At 54.0% G+C, this 18,762-nt stretch overlaps 2 protein-coding genes across 4 annotated transcripts in view; both read right to left on the bottom strand.

Moving 5' to 3' along the window:
- Positions 1 to 9,338: 9,338 nt before the first annotated feature.
- The window catches only part of RNASEH2B (ribonuclease H2 subunit B), a 38,012-nt gene continuing 28,588 nt past the window's right edge, over positions 9,339 to 18,762 (bottom strand). For all 3 annotated transcript variants that reach the window (XM_032972136.2, XM_076074382.1, XM_076074380.1), the window contains one exon: positions 9,339 to 10,186. In XM_032972136.2, the coding sequence (XP_032828027.1) occupies positions 10,082 to 10,186 (105 nt within the window). In that variant the 3' untranslated portion in view covers positions 9,339 to 10,081. The remainder of the gene's footprint in view (positions 10,187 to 18,762) is intronic.
- LOC142931052 (uncharacterized) lies at positions 11,009 to 18,761 on the bottom strand. Its single transcript, XM_076074379.1, has one exon. It carries the CDS (start codon positions 16,816 to 16,818, stop codon positions 14,959 to 14,961), a length of 1,860 nt encoding a protein of 619 aa, XP_075930494.1. The 5' UTR covers positions 16,819 to 18,761; the 3' UTR covers positions 11,009 to 14,958.

Below are 18,762 nucleotides of genomic sequence, written 5' to 3'. Positions count from 1 at the left end.
CGACGTTGTCAGCGTCGGCGCTGGGAGGCGCACGGGGCTGATGCGCGTGACCACGCGTGGGTGAGCGAGTGCGAGAGGCAGTGTAAGCCGGCGAGCGGGTGAGTCAGTGAGTGTGCGAGAGAAGTGCCAACGAATGAAAAGGAACGCGCGCGGGAATGTGGGTGCGTGCAGCAGCGAAACGTGGAAGAGGCTCGTGAAGGACGCTACGGGGCAGTTGGGCGGCAGTCGACACACCGGCAGCAGCGGAGAGCAAGAGGGGCGACGCTCACAACAACGAGCGGCGTGCCGGGCGGATAAAAGCGCAGCGAGGTGGCCAAGTAGGGAGCACAGCCGGCGCATTTCATTCAACGAATTCATGGCACCTGGGGTCCGTCCCGTGACCTCCTGCCAGCAGCGAGCTTTCGACACTTCACGTGGCCACAAGGTGTACCTAGCCTGGCACAATCGCTGTTGTTGTAACAGCGCAAGCGGCTGTACGTGTACCATTTATTGAGTGTGTGATCACGTGTGAGGATGAGTGTGCGAGTCATTATTACGTGAGAGGGTTGACACGTGTGTGTACGTGTGTGTAGGTGCTCGCTAACAGCACTTGCTCCAGCAGTATAGACGTGCTATGCGGAGTATCTTTATCTTTGTGTGTGTCAGCGACAGTGGGCAATGGAGTGAGCGAACGAGGGTTCCGTGATCGTGACAAACGTCGCGGTGATCGTTCGTGCGAGTGGCAACACTCAAGTAACGATTTTATGAACCGGTCCTGGGCCTCCTCGAGGTCGACTCGGCCTCTAATGAGCACCTGGTGCGGTGTACAAAACGTCACCGCGAGAGAGACAAAGGCGGCCGGGCGTGGTGGGCTGGCCACCCACCCCCTCATGTGCCGTGCCGGTCTTCATAGGTGCTGCTTGTCCGGCAAAAACAACCCCCTACCTCCTCGTTGGTGCCGGATGGCAACGCTGTGGTGAGCAGTGCCATGTGGGGGGGAGGGCCAAGTTAAATTAGCCATTCCTCTCATGGCGTTTGTAACCACCACAGCGGCCAAATGGGGGCTCTGGATGGTTGCGAGGGGTTGGTAACCCCTCCACTTTCAATTAATTACCACAAAACCACGTCTAACATATCTCATTAAGCTTGTGCCGGAGGCCCCGTAGGGACAGGCGTCTATGACGTCTCCTGGCCAAACCACATTTGGCGGAGCCTGGAGACTGAATCCTTACCTTCGAGGCTCCTCCAGAAACAACAACAAAAAACACTGCGGGTGGCCACGTGGAATGTTAGAATGCTCACTGCGGAGGAGAGGCTGCCACTCCTCTGTCCGGAGCTAGACCGATACCGCATCGATCTCAGTGGTATTCAGGAGGTCCGGTTGACCGGCTCTGGCTCCTGCCACTATGAGGGGTGGACAGTCCTCTACTCGGGGCAGGAGACTGCCAAACAACAGGGAGTGTCTCTTCTTTTGAACAAAAGAATGAAGGGGGCGTGGGAGCATGGCGGCGAGGTGTGGGAAGTGGTAAGCCCCACGTTACTTTGGGATCGCCTTATCATCAACCGGAGGTGAGGAGTTGTGGTCGTGATTACTTATGCCCCCACCGAAGACGAACATCCGTGGAGGGATGCAGGCAAGGCCGATGAGTCAGATGCCTTCTATGACCTCCTGTCACAGGTGCTAGCGAAAGTGGCTCCTCGGGATAGAGTCATCTTGTTGGGCGACTTCAATGCCCGAGTTGGTCATGATGCTGGCACCTGGTCTGGAGTGATTGGAAGGCATGGGCCAGATCAGCTCAATAACGGTAGGAGGCTGCTAGATTTTTGTGCAGCCCATGGGCTTGTCATTACCAACACGCTATTCCGGCATCAGCGCATCCACACAACATCATGGATGCATGCCGGGTCCAAGCAAGAACATCTGCTGGACTACATAGTGACGGAACAGCGGATGTCCTTGACACCAGGACCTACCGTGGAGCTGATCTGCTCACTAACCATCGACTTGTCATCTGTAAGATCCGCCTGCCATTCTTCCACTCCGGTGGTATGTGTACACCCAGGACCCAATTCAAGCCAAAAGTGGCCTGGTCTCAACTAGCTGATGAAAGTTGCAAGCGAGAATTTCATCATCGCTTGCGGTTTGGGTTGGCATCGTCCCCCACTCCTCCTGATGTCGAGGGGAAATGGGCGAGGTTTAGGACTGTGGCTCATGCAGCTGCAATGGCTGCTTTGGGTACACGGTCCAGACCTCCCCAGAGACGCTGGCTGACAGAGGAGTTCAGGTTGGCTGAGAAAAAGCGACAGGCCCACTCTCATCGTCTACAGCATCCCACGTCTGAGAATGAGGCGGTTTATTGCAGCCTTAGCTCGGAGGTTCGGACAGCCGTGAGGCGCTGCAAGGATGGGTGGTGGTGGCGGGTTGCTGAAGAGATGGAGTCTGTCTCAATGGCCCGCGATCACAAATCGCTATTTAACTCTATAAAAAAAAGTAACCTGCAGCGCCACACCTATTACCATCATTAGGAAAAAGAACGGTGATCCAATCTTCGACCCCCAGAAACAGGTTTGCAGATTTGCTGAGAATTTCTGTGAGGTCTTGGGGGAGGGGGATTCCCTCAGCCTTGAAAACATAATGGGACAAAGTGGGGATGACCCTGCTGAGGCTGCGGTGCCTCAAATATTGGAAGAAGTCACCCCCTGTGAGTGGCTGGCTGAGGTGCCATCTACTGAGAAAGTACTGAAGGCGATCCAGTCTGAGACCAGGAAAGTAACCGGGCAGAGATGATCTCCCAAGCGAAATGCTGAGGGAGGGTGGCGTTTGTGTACAGACTGCCCTATATGACATCATAACAACAGTCTGGACCACTGGACGGGTTCCGGCAGGATTGGAAGGATATCTTGGTGGTCCCCCTCTTTAAGAAGGGGGACCGCACAGACTGTAACAACTACAGGGGCATCTCACTCCTCAGTACGCCAGGAAAGGTCCTGGCAAGGATTATTCAACATCGCCTTGCCAGGCACGCTGAGGAGAGCCTTGCAGAGCCCCAATGCGGTTTCAGGAAAGGGCGGTCCTGCACAGATGCCATATTTTCTGTCCGTCTTCGTGCTTTCGGAGTCCTTGGCCCTCTGCTCATGATCATTAAGGACCTTCATGATGGTGCGTGGGCCCGGCAAAAACTACAGTGAGGGAAAAAAGTATATGATCCCCTGCTGATTTTGTACGTTTGCCCACTGACAAAGAAATGATCAGTCTATAATTTTAATGGTAGGTTTATTTGAACAGTGAGACACAGAATAACAACAAGAATCCAGAAAAACGCATGTCAAAAATGTTATAAATTGATTTGCATTTTAATGAGGGAAATAAGTATTTGACCCCCTCTCAATCAGAAAGATTTCTGGCTCCCAAGTGTCTTGAGATTAGGAGCACACTCTTAAAGGGAGTGCTCCTAACCTCAGCTTGTTACCTGTATAAAAGACACCTGTCCACAAAAGCAATCAATCAATAAGATTCCAAACTCTCCACCATGGCCAAGACGAAAGAGCTCTCCAAGGATGTCAGGGACAAGATTGTAGACCTACACAAGGCTGGAATGGGCTACAAGACCATTACCAAGCAGCTTGGTGAGAAGGTGACAATAGTTGGTGCAATTATTCGCAAATGGAAGAAACACAAACGAACTGTCAATCTCCCTCGGCCTGGGGCTCCATGCAAGATCTCACCTCGTGGAGTTGCAATGATCATGAGAACGGTGAGGAATCAGCCCAGAACTACACGGGAGGATCTAGTCAATGATCTCAAGGCAGCTGGGACCATAGTCACCAAGAAAACAATTGATAACACACTACACCGTGAAGGACTGCAATCTTGCAGCGCCCGCAAGGTCCCTCTGCTCAAGAAGGCACATATACATGCCCGTCTGAAGTTTTCCAATGAACATCTGAATGATTCAGAGGACAACTGGGTGAAAGTGTTGTGGTCAGATGAGACCAAAATGGAGCTCTTTGGCATCAACTCAACTTGCCATGTTTGGAGGAGGAATGCTGCCTATGACCACAAGAACACCATCCCCACCGTCAAATATGGAGGAAACATTATGCTTTGGGGGTGTTTTTCTGCTAAGGGGACAGGACCACTTCACCGCATCAAAGGGACGATGGACAGGGCCATGTACCGTCAAATCTTGGGTGAGAACCTCCTTCCCTCAGCCAGGGCATTGAAAATGGGTCGTGGATGGGTATTCCAGCATGACAATGACCCAAAACACACGGCCAAGGCAACAAAGGAGTGGCTCAAGAAGAAGCACATTAAGGTCCTGGAGTGGCCTAGCCAGTCTCCAGACCTTAATCCCATAGAAAATCTGTGGAGGGAGCTGAAGGTTCGAGTTGTCAAACGTCAGCCTCGAAAACTTAATGACTTGGAGAAGATCTGCAAAGAGGAGTTGGACAAAATCCCTCCTGAGATGTGTGCAAACCTGGTGGCCAACTACAAGAAACGTCTGACCTCTGTGAATGCCAACAAGGGCTTTGCCACCAATTACCAAGTCATGTTTTGCAGAAGGGTCAAATACAAATTTCCCATTAAAATGCAAATCAATTTATAACATTTTTGACATGCGTTTTTCTGGATTTTTTTGTTCTTCTCTCACTGTTCAAATAAACCTACCATTAAAATTATAGACTAATCATTAATTTGTCAGTGGGCAAACGTACAAAATCAGCAGGGGATCAAATACTTTTTTCTATTACTGTACGTGGCCGGGAGTCGGAGCCATTCCCTGTTCACCTTGGAGTGCAACAGGGATGTCCTCTGGCTGCCATATTTTTTAACATATATTTTGACCACGTAGTTCGTGAAGCCTTCAATAGCTGTACCGGGGGAACCTCCATTTGGTAGATATAATGGGAGGCTGATGAATGCCCGGGTGCGGTCAAGGGATGGCTCCCTATTGCTCAACCACGTTATGTATGCTGATGATTTGGTAATAGCTGCTCATTCAGAGGAGGAGTTGGAGACGCTGCTGCTGAGACTGGAGCGTGCCACTAAGAGATGGGGCCTTACCATCAGCCCTACCAAAACTAAGCACCTGCCTGGGTATTTTGTACCATCGGATACTCCACCCCCACAACTCCCAATCGGTGATGGGGCAGTTGTGGAGAGAGTGGAGAGTTTCCCATACCTGGGCAGTGTGCTTATGACCGGCTCCAGTTTAACAGCAGAGGTCTCACTCCGAATCAGTCGAGCGGCAGTATCTTTTCATCGGTTGCGGTAACGTTGTGTGGAAGCTACCTGGTCTGTCGCTCCGCACTAAGCTTCAGGTCTTCTCGGCCACGGTCATTCCAACCCTTCTTTACGCTTGCCAAACGTGGACCCCCCCGAATGGAACATCTTCACCGGTTAGAAACATTTAGGCTGGCGTGCCTAAGACCCATCCTGGGTTTAATCAGGCTGGATTGTGTGAGGAGCTCGCAAATCCTTGAAAGATCTGGACAAAGTCCCATCGGTGAGCTCCTCCGGCAGGCAAGGCTGTGTTTGCTGGGTCATGTAGCCCGCATGCCCAGCAACCGCATGCCGAAACAGCTTTTGTTCGGCTGGATAAACGGGCGCGGCACGGGCTAGAGCAGAGATGGAGTGACGTGGTACAGAAGGATGTGGAGCTGAGTGGACTTGCCGATGACTGGTACCAGCGGTGTCAAAATCGGCCTCTGTGGAGGCTCGTGAAGGACGCGACTAGGTAGTCGCCCTCCAACAACAACGGAGGGTGGAGGAGCGACGCTCACAACAACGCGCGGAGCGCCGGGTAGCTAAAGCACAGCATGTTGGCACAGTAGGGGGCACAGGTGGTGCATCAGCCAGTCATCTCAGCAGTCGACCCGTGGCACCTGGGTCTGTCCCGTGACCTCCTGCCAGTGGGCGTTCGACACTTCACGTGGCCTCAACGTGCGCATAGCCTGGCACAAGCGTCGTGGTGACGTCACCGCCATTTAGTGGCGAATGGCGGATGTTGTTGTTGCCACTCGCTGACAGCACTTGCCCCGAATATATTTTTAATCTCACCCCATGGCAATAATAACACAATCGGAATAGACAGACTTGGGGTAAAACGACACTGATTTGGCTCCAGCACTACTAAGGGCCTGGGTTTGATTCCAAGTTTCAGTCGCCCATGACTACGTGACTTTACCGAAAGAACCAATGAGTAAACCAGATTCCCAGCGGTAGAGTTGATGGTCTTAGCACCAATGACCAATGACTTGCACGTACTAAACCTACCACTATCACTACCCCAACCCTCATCACTACCCCAACCCCCATCACTACCCCAAACCCCATCACTACCCCAACCCCCATCACTACCCCAACCCCCATCACTACCCCAACCCCCATCACTACTCCAACCCCTATCACGACCCCAACCCCTATCACTACCCCAATCCCTATCACTACCCCAACCCCTATCACTACCCCAACCCCCATCACTACCCCAACCCCGATCAACCCAACCCCTATCACTACCCCAGCCCCTATCACTACCCAAACCCCTATCACTACCCCTACCCCCATCACTAACCCAACCCCTATCACTACCCCAACCCCTATCACTACCCCAGCCCCTATCACTACCCCTATCACTACCCCAACCCCTATCACTACCCCAGCCCCTATCACTACCCCAGCCCCTATCACTACCCCAGCTCCTATCACTACCCCAACCCCTATCACTACCCCAACCCCTATCACTACCCCAGCCCCTATCACTACCCCAGCCCCTATCACTACCCCAACCCCTATCACTACCCCAACCCCCATCACTAACCCAACCCCTGCCACTACCCCAACCACTCCATAACCACCTCCACCTGTTCTCCTGTCACCACCGCAACTTTTAATAATAAATCCACTCTTTATTTCAACCGCTATCACCTTACGTACAATTTTACAGTTGCTGTAAAGCGCCTTAGAATAAGGGGCGATATAAATCTGTATAAGATAACATTTCAGCGGTGGGCCTTCTGCCAGCAGTGTTGTGAGCGAGCCATTGCAGGGCTTGCGCCTTTGCCTCTACCCCTGTAAGCGAGGCCTGCATTCAGAGGCGTTTCCATTCGGAGCGTTTGTCCCAAATGATATTGCTGTGAATAATAAATAATTAATCGTCAACAACAACAATAGCAGCAGCAGCAACACCGTGACATCGGCGACGGGCCAAGGCAAAACGCGAATTTACATTTCGCGTTTTGTTTGTTCGGTCCACGACTCTAGAACTCAAGACTCTTGAACGTCAGCCAGACGTTCCGCCCGTGTTTGGAGAACCCAACGTCACCCTATTGCCCCCCCCACCGGCCCCCCGCCCCGCAACACGACAATGCAAATCCACTCGGCGCCAAATAAGACTTGCCGCGAACGACAACGTAAAGCATGCCTCCGTGCATGGGCAGCGAGCACTTAGGGCGAATGACATCGCAGGTGCGAATCGCGGCCAATGCCGTCATCGCGTCCCACCGCTACACCGCCGCGTGTCGCGGTGGGGAAGACAAAGGCGGCCGGGCGCGGCCACCCACAACCGTCGTGTGCCGTGCTGGCTTGAATAGGCGCGACTCGCAAACAGAACCTGCCCCGAGTCTGTTGAAGACTTCACGGGGGATCTTTGCCTCGTATCGTTGGTACACCCAGCCTGGCACAAACGCCGTGGTGACGTCACCGCCAATTAACTGGCGAACATTTGCACCGAGCATAGGCCTCCCCCTCCTCTAGGTCGACTCAGCCGTAATGTGCACCCTGGTGTAGTGCATAAACATCAACGCGGGCAAGACAAAGGCGGTGGGGCGCGGTTCTGGCCACACCACGGGTGCTCGTTCGTTAAGGGCACTTGCCCCAACAGCATGCACGAGCTACATGGGGGACCTTTGTCTTTGCGTGCGTGAAAAGCTAATCTGGCCAGATAAGCAGGCACGCAGGCAAGGGTTTAATGGGGTAAGTGTGCAGTAATTATTTTTAGAAAAGATAAGGCAATTATGTACACGTGCACGCGCATGCTGGCAGGGCGGGTGCAGTGGTCACCGCACTGGCCTCGTAACCCCAGGGGTTGTTGGTTCCATCTCAGTGGTGCACATTTCTTCAATACGACTGTTGGGGCAAGCGCTGCCTGCGAGGAACACGCCGGAAGGCCGCAGCGGCACACGAAGGGGGTGTGCGTGTGGGCAGCACCAGTGGCGATGTTTACACCACCGCACCAGGTACTCATTTGAGGCCGAGTCGACCTAGGGGAGGCCCAGGACCGATTGAAGACAATCGTAACCGACGTTGGCCCTGAGCGGGAATGGCAGTCGGGGAAACGCCGGGTTCGTAGCGCAGCGCGCTAACCACTGCGCCACCGCTCCCCATGCACACACAAACCCTATTACCCCCCCCCCTCCTCCCACCAAGCCAGCTTGCACCGTGTTGTTAGCGAGCGCCTATTAAGGGCGGATGGAGGTGGCTGGCGGCAGCGGCATTTGACACAGCGTACACATTGGGCCGAGTCAACCTAGGGGAGGGCACAGCGCCCGCCTTCACGCGCCGCGGTGTGTACAAATGAAGAGCCGGTGCAGCCGTGGGCGTCAGGATAACTTTATTGCTTTTCCCCACGGTTGCAGCTCACGCATAAACACACACACATAAAGATCCCTCCCCCCCCCCCCCCCGTATAGCCTGTAACAGACTGTTCAGGCAATTGCTGCTAGCGAGTAGCACCTATGAAGGCCGGCACGGCGCACGAGAGGGTGGGTGGCCAGCACCATTGCCTGGCCGCCTTTGTCTCCCGAGTGGCGATGATTACACACCGCACCGGGTACTCATTTGATGCCGAGTCGACCTAGGGGGCGGAGGCCCAGGCTCGGTTCAGATGACCGTCACTGGCGATGGTCGTGAGCGGGAATCAAACTCGGCTCCCCGGGTTCGTAGCGCAGCGCGCTAACATCTACACTACTGTTCCCCAGTGACGCACCCACACACACACACGCGCATGCGCTCGCGTCTGTCCGTGAATGCAGATTTTAAATCTATCCCTGGTGGCTTGGCCGGATGGTGGCTTCTGCTCTTGCGGTTTGGTCCTTCGGGGCTCAATAGCCCCGTGCCTTTGAAGCTCATGAGGTTTCGGCAGTGCGTTTAGCCGGAAGGTTTATCGAAGTTGGCGATGGGCTGGTTTCAGGTCGCGAGCGATCTCGTTTCAGCGACGGTTTTTTTTGCCTGATGACGACCGCTTGTGCTGCGATCGAAACGTCGTGATTTGCATTATTTCATTTATAACCACGTGACTTTACCGAAAGAACCAAAGAAGTATGGATTCCTGCAGTCACGAAAGCTTCAAATCAAGAAAGTAATTGTATTTTTTTATTTTCTATACAGCCAGATAATACGACAAATCGCTATCCTTAAACACCCAGTCGTTTGTAAAAGTTGAAGGCGGTATAGTACTATGGTAATAGAGCAAGTGCAGAATCACTGAACCGGAATTGGTATCTTGAAAGCATTTAGTGCGGGGGCCTTGAAAGTGCGGGGCCCGTAGCTACATGTGTAGCTTCTTGTGCTACTAGGATAATCTGGCACTGTGCGTTGGCAGTGGTGCTCGAGCACAAACAACAACAAAACTCAACACGATCGTCAATGACATTGTGGCCTTAAAAGCTAAAATATATATAATAGCTAACGGTTTTGGCAACGGTTATTGCCCAAAACGTCACCCATTATGTTCTTGTAAGGGCCACTGTGTTAATGATGAACGTGTTGAGATTCTGCAGTCAGTTAACAGCCAGTTGGCTTAGCCACTGACTAACCAGGTGGGTTTAGCCACAGGGTTCAGCCACTGATTGGTGACGTTCAGGAGTTGGTGTCAGGGAGTAAGGATGGGAACTAAGCACGTGGCGTGGAAAGGGGGATGAGCAGATGGTTCAAGCAATGTCTCAGGCAGCGACTCCACCATGGATCAGTGGCGGTAGTTTAATCACTAACCTAGCAGGCAAGTGGGCCGGCGACTTTGCGAGTAGTCTCAACTGTGACGTAGATGATGGTTTCACCGGTTGGCTCAGGAGGTTATCCGGCAAGGGTTTATCCTCCAGAGGCTCAGGATTTATTTTCTCCCTTGGCTGTGAAGAAGCTGGAAATGGATTTCATCCCGGTGCGGTCCACCTTGGCCAAGGCTCTCTGCGCTGTGGTCTGCTTGCCAGGCTGCGCACGCAGACACAGCGCACAGCAATACATCAGCATCTCGCACAAAAAGACAAAGATCCTCCCGATAACCTACACCGGTGGTTCTTGACTGCAAGGCCCGCGGGCCACTGGGCGGCCACTGGCGGCATTTTGTACGGCCGCTGACAATACACAAAAAGTAAAAACAGACCCCATCATCATCGCGCTGCTGTCAAACCCCCGATGGTTTCAAATGTGTGGCGACACCCTCACACTGATGATGTCTTATTGGCGAAAGTTGGCCCCCTCTCTGAAAATGAGTGACGAACACTGGCCTGAACGGACTGTTGGGGCAAGTGCTGTTAAGCGAGCACCAGCGAAGTGCCGGCAGGGCACACGAAGGGGTGGGTGGCCGGCAACCACGCCCGGCCGCCTTTGACTCCCTCATTTGAGGCCGAGCCGACTTATGGGAAACCCAGCACCGGTTCAGATAATTGTCAGTGGCGTTGGTGGCCGTGAGCGAGAATCGACAAGCTAACCGCCGCACTACCGCTCCCCGCGTCGCCAACGTCACACACGGTTACACCAGCATCAGACAAACGCACGCACAGCTCCATCGCATATACATCGCCGCACAACATCATCGCATAGCAACATTACATACGAACACAGACATACACGGCATCAACAACATAACACACACAAAACATAAAGAACCCCCGTGTAACTTACACTGGCAAGTGTAACGTGCAGCTATTATGGTCAGCAGGGTGCATAGATGGGTAGTGTGACGAGTACTACACATCACGCCCGGCTGCCTTTGTCTCCCTAGTGTTGGCGTTTACACGCTCTGGGGTAATGATGATGGTTTTTATGATGCTGATTATAATGCTAGGACTCTTACTGCAGCTGATGACGGTGCGCCTGCTTCTGCGAATATTTCTGCTGTTGACAGCCGATTAAAACGCTGATGATGAAGATGCCAAAAATGATAACTGCTGCCGATGCCGATAGTATTGCTAGCAATGAGGATAACTGCCCTCCTTCTGCTGCATAGTTCCTTCTGCTGCAGCAGAAGGAACTATGAAGGCCGGCACGGCAGACGTGGGGGTGGGTGGACAGCACCACGCCCGGCCGTCTTTGTCTCCCTAGTGGCGATGTTTACACACCACACCAGGCACTCATTTGAGGCCGAGTCGACCTAGGGGAGGCCTAGGACCGGTTCAGATAATCATTACCGGTATTGGTATTCAGCGTGGTGCGGGAATCGAACTCGGGCCGCCAGGGTTCCTAGCAAAGCGCGCTAACCACTGCGCTACCGCTCCCCACGTCCCACGCAGACGCTCAGACACACGCACACAGACAGATGCGCACACACACGCACACAGACAGACGCGCACACACACGCACACAGACACACGCACACGGACACAGACACGCGCGCCCATAACCTTCTAACCTGGACCAAGCCCAAGAGCGGTTTGCGGCGATGCAAGTGAAAACAATGACAATGCCGCTCGTTTTGACTTGCAAACGAGCGGGCTTCTTGACTCTCGAGCGAGACGAACAGCACGTGTGTCGCGTTTCATCGGCGGATCCGATGTTTCTCCGCCTCAACACATTCATATATTTACCATCACCATCATTATATTGTCGTTCCTACTAGCGAGGACGAGCTCACGATTGTAAAAGGTGAGGCCCCGCCTCGGAGCCCCCCCTCGGTGTAATTTAAAGCGTGCGATGACGGCGGCGGCGGCTAGCGGTGTGGCGAGCGGGGCTGGCTGTGCGGGATGGAGAGCGGTCAACGCGTTAAACATGCATCAATGTCCTTGTGTCTCATCAATGCGTGATGGGAACGCGCGATTTCATTGAATGGGTAAACGGACGCGCGCACGCGCCTCCGATTAGCACGGTTGGCTACGTAGGGTCCTAAAAAAGTTCAACATACATACATACAAAGATCCCCCGTATAGCCTTGACAGACTGTGGGGGGCAAGTGCGGTTTTGCAAGCACCTATGAAGGCTGGCACGGGGCACGGCGGGGTGGGTGGCCATGGTTTATACACTGCACCAGGTACTCGTGCGATGCCGAGTCGACCTTGGGGAGGCCCAGGACCGGTGCAGATAATCGGGTACCACCGCTACACACACACGCACGGCCCCCACTTGTGCTCCTAATTGGAGCAGAGTTCGGCAAACACGACCGCAGGGACCCCTGATTACTTTGACGCGGGCGTCCGATTGCCATCATTCCGGCCAAGCTGTCGGCCGACGCCGACAGCGGCAAACCCCCCCCCCCGCCCCCCCACACGGCTAAACGCGCCTCACACGCCCACGCCGGGTGGGGGGGGGGGCAACGTCCAGATGCCGCCCGCTTATTATTGGATCAGCCGTCGAGGTCTCGTTCAACTCCCAGGCAGCACTGGCGAGGCCGGTCGCCGTCGCCCCCCTCCCCTGCCTCCTCCTCCTCCTATTTGTTATTTTACCCCAGAGTACGGCCCCAACAGAGCTGCTGTGTAGATTTTTCTTCACGAGCGACCCTGGCTATCGCAAATGGCAGCTCAACGAAGCGGCCTATCCACCACGCGGAAATTCATAGCAGCCGAAAGACTCCTTAAAACGCGCGACGTCGATTCTAAATGTGGAGGGGAAAAACCCGGAGGGAAATCCACGCAACCACGGGGTGAGAGAAACGCAAACTCCACATACTGAGCAGGCGTCAGGGTCGAGATAGAACCCATGAGCTGCTGCATACCAGGCGAGGGAGTTGACATCTCGCCATAAATTATTTGGTGATGGTGCTTGTGCTGCTGCTTTGGAAGTTGTGCAAAAGCAGAGCCAACAACAACAACTCAAAAATGTTCATCAATAACAACACTGCATGGTCTTGAAAGTAAACATATATAATAGGCGACGTTTCAGGCAATGGCCCTTCTTCATAGTAAACTGAGAGGCCAGAGAGACAGACTGCAATTGACACCAATGAGGCCTGATGAGAATTACATTTTCACGTTTGTTTTAGTAGAGAATATGGAATGTCCACGACATTGACAGAACCAGCAGCGGTCGGGATCGAACCCACGACCTCCTGTATACTAGGCGAGGTAGTTAACATCTCGCTGCCGTGCTCTCGCGAAACTCGCTTTTCGTTCTGCGGGAAGGAGTTAACATCTTTGCAATGTGTGCCTTCATCATAATCGTGAGCAGCAGCACCAGCAGCCATGATCAATCCGCTGCTGGATGAAGATGCCAAGGGTTGAATGACTTGAGCTCACTGGCAGGTGCACAACCACCTGCGCTCTCAGCCATCTCTTTAACGCAAAGACAAAGGTCCCCTGTGTAGCCTTTAAGGGACCCTTTGGGGCAAGCGCTGTAAGAGAGTAACCCATGAAGGGTCGGCACGGCACGCAAGGGCGTGGGTGGCCAGCGCCACGTCCGGCCACCTTTTTCTCCCTTGTGGCAATGTTCGCACATCGCACCGGGTGCCGATTTGTGGCCGGGTTGACATAGGGGTGGGCCCCTGGACCGGTTCAGATATTCGTCACCGACGTTGGCCGTGAACGGGAGTCGAACTCGGTTGCGCAGGCGGTTGTGAAGCTCTGCCTACTTTGCCATTGTCTCCTGTGCCCGACTCAGACGGGAGGCAAATTGCTTGGTTCACCGATCGACGGGCGGGGCAGGAATATTTGTGAGTGTTCAGCGTGGGACTTCACGCAGGCCTTGAGGAGGACCCGGTCCGGTGGAGCTTGGAGGGGGTAAATTGACGCCAGCTCTACCTCGCCACTGCGTGGCTGCTGCTGCTTTCCCACTCCTCGGTTTGTGCTTCCTCCTCCTGGTGCCTCCGAGTCGACCTCTCTATCTCTCTCTACCTGAGGCGTCCTCTCTCTCTCCCCACGTCATCCTCCGTCTCCAAATCGTCCTCTCCGAGTCGTCCTCTCTCTCTCTCCCCGAGTCGTCCTCTCTCTCAAAAACGTCCTCTCCGAGTTGCCCTCCCTCCCCGAGTCGTCCTCTCTCTCTCCTAGTTGTCCTCTCTCTCTCTCCCCGAGTCGTCCTCTCTCTCTCCCCGCGTCATCCTCCGTCTCCAAATCGTCCTCTCTCTCTCCCCCAAGTCGTCCTCTCTCTCTCCGAGTCGTCCTCTCTCTCTCTCCCCGAGTCGTCCTCTCTCCCCGAGTCGTCCTCTCTCTCTCTCCTAGTCGTCCTCTCTCTCTCTCCCCGAGTCGTCCTCTCTCTCTCCGAGTCGTCCTCTCTCTCTCCGAGTCGTCCTCTCTCTCTCCGAGTCGTCCTCTCTCTCTCCGAGTCGTCCTCTCTCTCCGAGTCGTCCTCTCTCTCTCTCCGAGTCGTCCTCTCTCTCTCCGAGTCGTCCTCTCTCTCTCCGAGTCGTCCTCTCTCTCTCTCCGAGTCGTCCTCTCTCTCTCCGAGTCGTCCTCTCTCTCTCTCCCCGAGTCGTCCTCTCTCTCTCCGAGTCGTCCTCTCTCTCTCCGAGTCGTCCTCTCTCTCCGAGTCGTCCTCTCTCTCTCTCCGAGTCGTCCTCTCTCTCTCCGAGTGGCCCTCTCGCTCTCTCCCCCTCTGGAGGCCCCTGGCTTTTCCCCGCTATTGGCAGCGGCCTTCGTCCCACCCGACGAGCACAAACATCGTTTACATCGGTCACTGAGTCACCATCGTCCATAAGCATCAGGTGAGCGAGCGGCGACGGAGTTCGCCGCGGGTCGTTTGCCCGTTAAACATTCAAACGTGCCCCTCGCGAACTCCGCAGCATCACCGAATCGCTCGCGTCGCACGAGCGCCGGGGAACGGCAAAGCCGATGAATTAATTAACCGGGTCGCCTACTCGCGTCCCTCCTCGCGTCCCTACTCTCGTCCCTACTCTCGTCCCTACTCTCGTCCCTACTCTCGTCCCTACTCTCGTCCCTACTCTCGTCCCTACTCTCGTCCCTACTCTCGTCCCTACTCTCGTCCCTACTCTCGTCCCTACTCTCGTCCCTACTCTCGTCCCTACTCTCGTCCCTACTCTCGTCCCTACTCTCGTCCCTACTCTCGTTCCTACTCTCGTTCCTACTCGCGTCCCTACTCGCGTCCCTACTCGCGTCCCTACTCGCGTCCCTACTCGCGTCCCTACTCTCGTCCCTACTCTCGTCCCTACTCTCGTTCCTACTCGCGTCCCTACTCGCGTCCCTACTCGCGTCCCTACTCGCGTCCCTACTCGCGTCCCTACTCTCGTCCCTACTCTCGTTCCTACTCTCGTTCCTACTCGCGTTCCTACTCTCATTCCTACTCTCATTCCTGCTCGTGTCCCTACTCTCGTTCCTACTCTCGTTCCTCCTCGCGTTCCTACTCGCGTTCCTACTCTCATTCCTACTCTCATTCCTGATCGCGTCCCTACTCTCGTTCCTACTCTCGTTCCTACTCTCGTTCCTACTCTCGTTCCTGCTCGCGTTCCAGCTCGCGTTCCTACTCTCGTTCCTACTCGCGTTCCTACTCTCGTCCCTACTCTCGTCCCTACTCTCGTCCCTACTCTCGTCCCTACTCTCGTTCCTACTCTCGTTCCTGCTCGTGTCCCTACTCTCATTCCTACTCTCGTTCCTACTCTCGTTCCTACTCTCGTTCCTGATCGCGTCCCTACTCTCGTTCCTACTCGCGTTCCTACTCGCGTTCCTACTCTCGTTCCTACTCTCGTTCCTGCTCGCGTTCCTACTCTCGTTCCTGCTCGCGTCCCTACTCTCGTCCCTACTCTCGTCCCTACTCGCGTTCCTACTCTTGTTCCTACTCTCATTCCTACTCTCGTTCCTACTCTCGTTCCTACTCTCGTTCCTGCTCGCGTTCCTACTCTCGTTCCTACTCTCGTTCCTGCTCGTGTCCCTACTCTCATTCCTACTCTCGTTCCTACTCTCGTTCCTCCTCGCGTTCCAGCTCGTGTTCCTACTCTCGTTCCTACTCGCGTTCCTACTCTCGTTCCTACTCTCGTTCCTGCTCGCGTCCCTACTCTCGTTCCTACTCTCGTTCCTACTCTCGTTCCTACTCTCGTTCCTACTCTCGTTCCTACTCTCGTTCCTACTCTCGTTCCTGCTCGTGTCCCTACTCTCGTTCCTACTCTCGTTCCTACTCTCGTTCCTCCTCGCGTTCCAGCTCGCGTTCCTACTCTCGTTCCTACTCTCGTTCCTGCTCGTGTCCCTACTCTCGTTCCTACTCTCGTTCCTACTCTCGTTCCTACTCTCGTTCCTGCTCGTGTCCCTACTCTCGTTCCTACTCTCGTTCCTACTCTCGTTCCTCCTCGCGTTCCAGCTCGCGTTCCTACTCTCGTTCCTACTCTCGTTCCTGCTCGTGTCCCTACTCTCGTTCCTGCTCGCGTTCCTACTCTCGTTCCTACTCTCGTTCCTACTCTCGTTCCTACTCTCGTTCCTACTCTCGTTCCTACTCTCGTCCCTACTCTCGTTCCTACTCTCGTTCCTACTCTCGTTCCTACTCTCATTCCTACTCTCGTTCCTACTCTCGTCCCTACTCTCGTTCCTACTCTCGTTCCTACTCTCGTTCCTACTCTCGTCCCTACTCTCGTTCCTACTCTCGTTCCTACTCTCGTTCCTACTCTCGTTCCAACTCTCGTTCCAACTCTCGTTCCTACTCGCGTTCCTACTCGCGTTCCATCCCGCCAGGTGGCACAGCGGGCGAGAGAGCATCCGACTAAGCGAGCGAGTTCCACTCTCCGCCCATTTGTTTAGCCGGGGCGGCGACTCGCTTGAGACGACTCTTTTAGATTATTATGGCTGCCATGAATTTTGCCACGCGATCAGACACTTGTGTCGAGCTATCATTTGTGGCTAGGTCACTTCGGAGAAATATGTTGATACCTCAGTGGGCCTTTACCTGGGAAAAAAAAATGCAGTTTTATTTTTATATATATTTAAGTGATTTTTTTACCTTTCCTATACTTTGTACCCCTATCGTGCTTTTATATTGTTTGTTGTAACGTTCTGACGGCCCCTACTGGACATCTGTTAAAAAGAGCTTTATAGCTCATCGGATTCCTTCAGTATGATGAAATATTCTGATTCCGGTTGAGTGACCCGGGGTTACTGAAATAAAAAAAAATATACATTTTTATTTTCTTTACCTACGTGACTTTACCGAAAGAACCAAAGAGTATCGATCCGTGCAGTCACGAAAACTTCAAATCGAGAAGGAAAAAATAAATAAGTCATAGAAACAGTGGCGGAGAAAATTGATTGGGCATAAGGTTGTGTGTAAATCACCGGTTGACGTGGCTCTATTGCCCCTTTATTTATTGTACCAGGTGTAAGGCCCACACCGAGCTACGGTGCCCTTTTTCAGAAGCGACCCAGCCACAAATGATGGCTCAACAAGGTGGCTTGTCATCGTGTGGACATTTACAGCAGGCGAATCCTCTAAACGCACGTTTTTTTCTAAATGTGGAGGGGAAAAACCCGGAGGACCCGGAGAAGAGAGGACATGCAAACTCAAAATATACAGACGTCGGGGGTCAGGATCGAAACCACAAACCTCCTGCATACCAGGTGAGGGAGTTAACATCTCTGCACCCAGGGTTCATAAAGTCGGTACCGGCTTTAGAGAAGTCAACAGCGGCTGTCCGTTGAAGAGACCCAGAGAGTGGTGGTGGTGGTGGTTCGGTGAAAATTGGCATGGGTTGTTTATCGGTGGGAATGATTTGTCTTTTTGTCTGTTTTGTGTCTCTGAGAGTTGTGTCTTTGTGTCCGTGTGTAAATATGGGGAGTGGCAGTGTAGCGGTTAGCGCGCCGCGCTACGAACCCCAGCAACCCGGGTTCGATTCCCGCTCATGGTCAACACTGGTGACAATTATCTGAACCGGTCCTGGGCCTCCCCTAGGTCAACTCAGCCTCAAGTAAGTACTCAGTGCAGTGCGTACACATCGCCACTAGGGAGACAAAGACGGCCGGGCGTGGTGTTAGCCATTCACCCCGTCGTGTGCCGTGCCGGCCTTCATAGGTGCTACTCGCTAACAGCACTTGCCCCTACAGTCTGTTCAGGCTATAAGGGGGGAATCTTTGTCTTTGTGTGTGACTGTGGGGAGCGATAGCGCAGAGGTTCGCACTCAAGAACCCGATGACCCGAGTTGGATTCCCAGCCATGGCTAACAAACATCAGTGGCGAGCAATGAACAAATGCATGCCGGCCCACACTCTACGAACTCACCGCTCCATCACTCGCCACTCAACATCGCTCACCAGAACTCACAAACGTCTCCTCCCCGCCAATAACTCCCCAACACTAGCGACAGGGACAACGATCGCCGCTCACCAGCTCTCTCCACTCACGAACTCGGGACGCGCTCAACCAATTCGGCAATGCTCGATAGCACTCTCAACAAAAGCTCACCGCGCTGCTCAACGGACCTCAACTACAACCAAGCGTTCCACTCGCCGGCAGGCAGCACTCACCGCGAACCCAGGTTGCCGCCACTCACCAACAACGCAGCAGAACCCGCCCGCCAACCCACCCGCTCGCGCATCGCTCGCCGACGACGACGACGACGACGACGCGCCGGCCGCAATCTGCAACCGAAGGGATCGCCGGCGGTGCGATCGGCAAAGCGGTCACTTTGGGCGCCGTGGCCCCCCTCGCTC

The sequence above is a fragment of the Petromyzon marinus genome, chromosome 47 (genome assembly GCF_048934315.1).
Source record: "Petromyzon marinus isolate PM22_M1 ecotype Great Lakes invasive population chromosome 47, UKy_Petmar_22M1.pri1.0, whole genome shotgun sequence".
Taxonomy (NCBI): Eukaryota; Metazoa; Chordata; class Hyperoartia; order Petromyzontiformes; family Petromyzontidae; genus Petromyzon; species Petromyzon marinus.
Note: the sequence above shows the minus strand (reverse complement) of the source record. Positions and strands in the feature narration are given on the sequence as shown.

Bases quoted from the DNA above. Each gene is read 5' to 3' on its own strand.
- LOC142931052 (XM_076074379.1), bottom strand. From the start codon at position 16,818: ATGCTCTCTCGCCCGCTGTGCCACCTGGCGGGATGGAACGCGAGTAGG.